The sequence below is a fragment of the Chiloscyllium plagiosum genome, chromosome 6, assembly GCF_004010195.1.
Source record: "Chiloscyllium plagiosum isolate BGI_BamShark_2017 chromosome 6, ASM401019v2, whole genome shotgun sequence".
In the NCBI taxonomy this organism is placed as follows: Eukaryota; Metazoa; Chordata; class Chondrichthyes; order Orectolobiformes; family Hemiscylliidae; genus Chiloscyllium; species Chiloscyllium plagiosum.
In genome coordinates, this window is record NC_057715.1 from 96,957,033 (window position 1) to 96,961,227 (window position 4,195).

The 4,195-nt window shown below is 40.1% G+C and overlaps 1 protein-coding gene across 1 annotated transcript in view; it reads left to right on the top strand.

The window, feature by feature from the left end:
- plekhb1 (pleckstrin homology domain containing B1) overlaps nucleotides 1–2,785 on the top strand; it is a 106,240-nt gene extending 103,455 nt beyond the window's left edge. Inside the window, exon 8 of the mRNA XM_043692715.1 lies at nucleotides 1,718–2,785. Coding sequence (XP_043548650.1) covers nucleotides 1,718–1,854 — 137 coding nt within the window. The 3' untranslated portion in view covers nucleotides 1,855–2,785. The remainder of the gene's footprint in view (nucleotides 1–1,717) is intronic.
- Nucleotides 2,786–4,195: the final 1,410 nt, after the last annotated feature.

Consider the following 4,195-nt stretch of genomic DNA (forward strand, 5'->3'; position numbering starts at 1 on the left):
AAGGGCTTTTGCCCGAAACGTCGATTTCGCTGGTGCTTGGATGCTGCCTGAACTGCTGTGCTCTTCCAGCACCACTAATCCAGAACTCCTACTTCTTGTTCGTTTGTTCAGAATCTAAGATTTTACAAGCACTCCTGAAGATTCTGCACAATCTTTAGGACATTTGAATATTGTATCAAATATTTTCAAATTTCAAAATATATTATTCTTAGTTTTTTTAAAAAAAATTATCATTAAAGCATCTACATTTTCATTTATCCAATTTTCACTTGTTTTTATTTTTGCTTTGTAATACATAGAGTGTGAGGGGGGAAAGAGAGAGGGTTGGGCGGGCTTTCACAGAATTTCACAATATATTTATTATACAAGTCTTTAACCCAAAAGAAGTTAAAAACCACTGATCTAGATCTATGCTAAATTTCTATAATTGTTAGTATCCTTCCAAGCAAAATGTTCACCCAGCTCTTTATATCAAACAGGGAACATAAACTTTGTTGTATTATCCACATAATGCTTTTTGGTGCTACATTCCACTTAGCACTGCAAAACAACTATGAGGATGTATATTCTGGATCAGTGGTGCTGGAAAAGCACAGCAATTCAGACAGCATCCGACGAGCAGCAAAATCGATGTTTCCGGCAAAAGCCCTTCATCAGGAATAAAAGGGCTTTTGCCCGAAACGTCGATTTTGCTGCTCGTCGGATGCTGCCTGTATTGCTGTGCTCTTCCAGCACCACTGATCCAGAATCTGGTTTCCAGCATCTGCAGTCATTGTTTTTACCTCTATGAGGATGTATAGCCCAGTTTTGGGTGACTGTTGTCATTGAGAGTATCCATCTCATGTTGCATGATACCTCCAAGCACACTTCCAGCAAAGGGTACTGTTTTAAATCATGCTCTCTGTTGACATAGACACAGAGTAGATATGTTTCACAAGATCATTTCCAATTCATTTTGATTCCAGGGTTGTTGAACTTGTTAATTGCACGGAGAGTTTCAGTCAAGTTGTACAGGCTGGTACCTTGGCAGGTATTTTTCATGCATGCCACTGACAATGACTGAAGTGTTTCCAAGGAGGCATCTAAGCTTATGGTTAGTCATACATTGTAGAGATGGCTTCAAACTTTCCCTGACCTAATCATCTGACAATGTAGGCTAAATTCATCTCCATCCACAGATGATACCTACAAGATGATCCAAAGTATTTCTCATTCATTCTGACGTACCTTATTCCTCTCCTTCAGTTCTTCTTGTTTAAACTTGACAGATTGAGGAATTCTCATTGAGAAATTTTTGGTGTACGCAATAGTGCTGGGGAGAAAAATTACCTTTGGCACAAATCTTAAAGAGAACTTAAAATCACCAAAATTACCAAATATGGATAACTTTAATATTAGTTTACACTAGGCATCCAGCATGCCTGAACAGCAAGAAATGACAAGCAGAACAAACAAGCAGCCAAATTAGTATTCAAATGAGGCAAGCCCTTACAATCTGATTATCCAGTCCTTTGGAAACTGACTGTGGCATTGTAGGGCAGCTTTTCTGCCTCTTCCTACACAATGGCGATATAAAGAGTCAATGTTTATCACCGGAACATCCAGGGTTCCAGCTCGATCCAGAAACCTGGAAATAAATAAAACAATGAAACAAATGGTTAGATACTTACGAATGTGATAATTATACATTAAGTTTTCTGTTTTTCTTCTCCCTCAGGGCCAGGGACAAGCCAAGTTTGGGTTCATCAGAATCCATGTTGCAGCACAGGTGGACAAATTGCACTGGGGATGTTTGCTGGGGCTGTCACAGGCACTTTGCTGAGGTCACTGATGTGGTCCCCATGTTGGCTCTAAAATAATGTTGCTGTGAAGGCAGTAACCCTCCCATTGCTACATTTACTTAAGCTTTACAATGGCGTTGCTGTGTAAGCTTCTACTTACTACTTAGAAGAATGACATAGACCATCAGTATAATTAGTCGTGAAATAGTTATCGTAGACTTTGGTTTCAAGTAAGCTTGAGTGAATAACCAAAGATTTAATGCACAGAATGAGTATTATCTTTGGAATTATACCAAAAGATACTACACTTAAACATAATGTATTAGTGCAGCATTGTTGCAAAAAATTGTGAAAGCTAAAGCGTACTCTTTATACACAAAAGTAATTTCTTCTGTTAAGATGTAAGTTGCAGTTTCTGCTTCAAAGTATGATGATCTGTGATTGTTTGGTGTAGATGCATACAATGTTTTACCAACCCATTTCCCTAATTACTCCCCCCCCCCCTCACCACCAAACCTCCTCAACAAACAAATCCAAATTTCTTGATTCCTGAAGGCTATGGAACAACTTTGGCTGAGAGAGTCAAATGATTTTTCTACTGGCTGCCTCTGTTGCTAAGCAACTGACCTCTGCTTAGAAATTCTTCACATCGGGATGGCAATGATGGGCAGCACAGCATGTTAGCAGCTACAGACATAAATGCATGTACTATCAGCCCTCAATACAGTCGGTTGCAATTTCAGTGTTATTGCACACTGAGTCCCTGTAGGAGGGTGTCCAAGGCTGTGCTTGAAGATACAACAATAAAACATTTTGTCATTTGATAGACAAAAAAAGTAGATTGAAGCAGCTCAGATGTAAAGTATGTTTCAACCAGTGTGAATGCAAACTTTGTTACACAAGTAGTCATTTAACCTATTTGGATTTTGTCTGATTACAGTAAATCAAATTTAATGTTAGCTTTGTCTATTCCTTAAAATAAAATGTCAACAGCACTAACCATTCCTCTGTCTGAGCAAAGCATCATTTTCTATTTTCAAGCACTCTTGACTATTTATTGGTGAGATAGAAACAAAATACTAGAGATGCTGAAACAAACATAGAAAATACTGGAGAAACTCAGCAGGCCTGACAGCATCTTTGAAGAGAGAAACAGAGTTAACATTTCAACCCTGGTATGATTTCTTCTTCAGACTGAAGAAGAGTCCTATTGAACTTGAAACATTAATTCTGTGTCTGTATCCACAGATGCTGCCAAATCTGCTGAGTTTCTCCAGAATTTTCGGTGTTTGTATTAAATATCGACATCTTGTCACCTTTATCCGTAACTGAATAACTAATGTATGATTGATGAGAATAGTGAAAGCAAAGTCCGGGGACAGTTTTTTCCTGGCTATTACCACTGAGATTGATGATCGTTAGTGAAGAGGCTAGTAATAGGAGAGGTTGGTTATATGAATTGTTGCCATGCTGCAAAGATTTGGCCTGCTTCTTGATTCCCATCCTCCAACCTGCAGAGGTCCTGTGGCAGGTCTTTGCACCAGATTTTTAAAGGTGCTTCCCCTCTGGACAGCCAATAGTCATTGACAGAGAACATGAGGCAGGAGAGCAGGAATATTCTTCTTCCCTGAATTACATGCACCCAATCCAAACACAGCAAACTCCTGGTTTAACTGGTTCCCAAGTTTTTTTCTCTTAACTACACTTACGGAATTTCTCAAATGCAGTGAAATCTATCCTATCTGTTCCAAAGAGAGACGTTGCAGAATTCATATTTCATAGTGGAATAGAGATGGGTATCTGCATGGGTCCCAGTAACGCCTGCCTCTTTATGGGATATATGGAATGATCTTGTTCCAGTCTTACACTGGCCTCCTCCAACAGTACATTTCTTAGTACATTGATGACTGCTTCGGTGCCGCTTCAGCTCTCACCAGGACATTGAAAGCTCCATTTATTTGCCTCCAATTTCCATCACATATAACCTTTCACATCATCCATTTCCGATGCTTCGCCTCCTTTTCTTGACCTCTCTGTCTCCATTTCATGGAATAAACTATCCACTGCAATCCACTACAAAGCCATGGTCTCCCATAGCTACCTTCACTACAGTTCGGCACACCCTATATCCTGCAAGGACTCCATCTCATTCTCCCAGTTCCTTCACCTCCTTCACAACTGTTGGATGATGCCACCTTCCAAAACAGAACTGCTGACATGGCTTGCTTCTTTCATGACCATGGTTTCACAGACACTGTAGTTGACAGGGCCCTCAACTGCATTCAACATATCACCCGTGCTTCCGCCCTTACCCCTTCCCATCACTCACAACAGTGTGACAGGATTCCCCTTGTCCTCACTTTTCATCCCACCAGCCTCCGCGTTCAAAGGATCATTCTCCGCCATTTCAGACA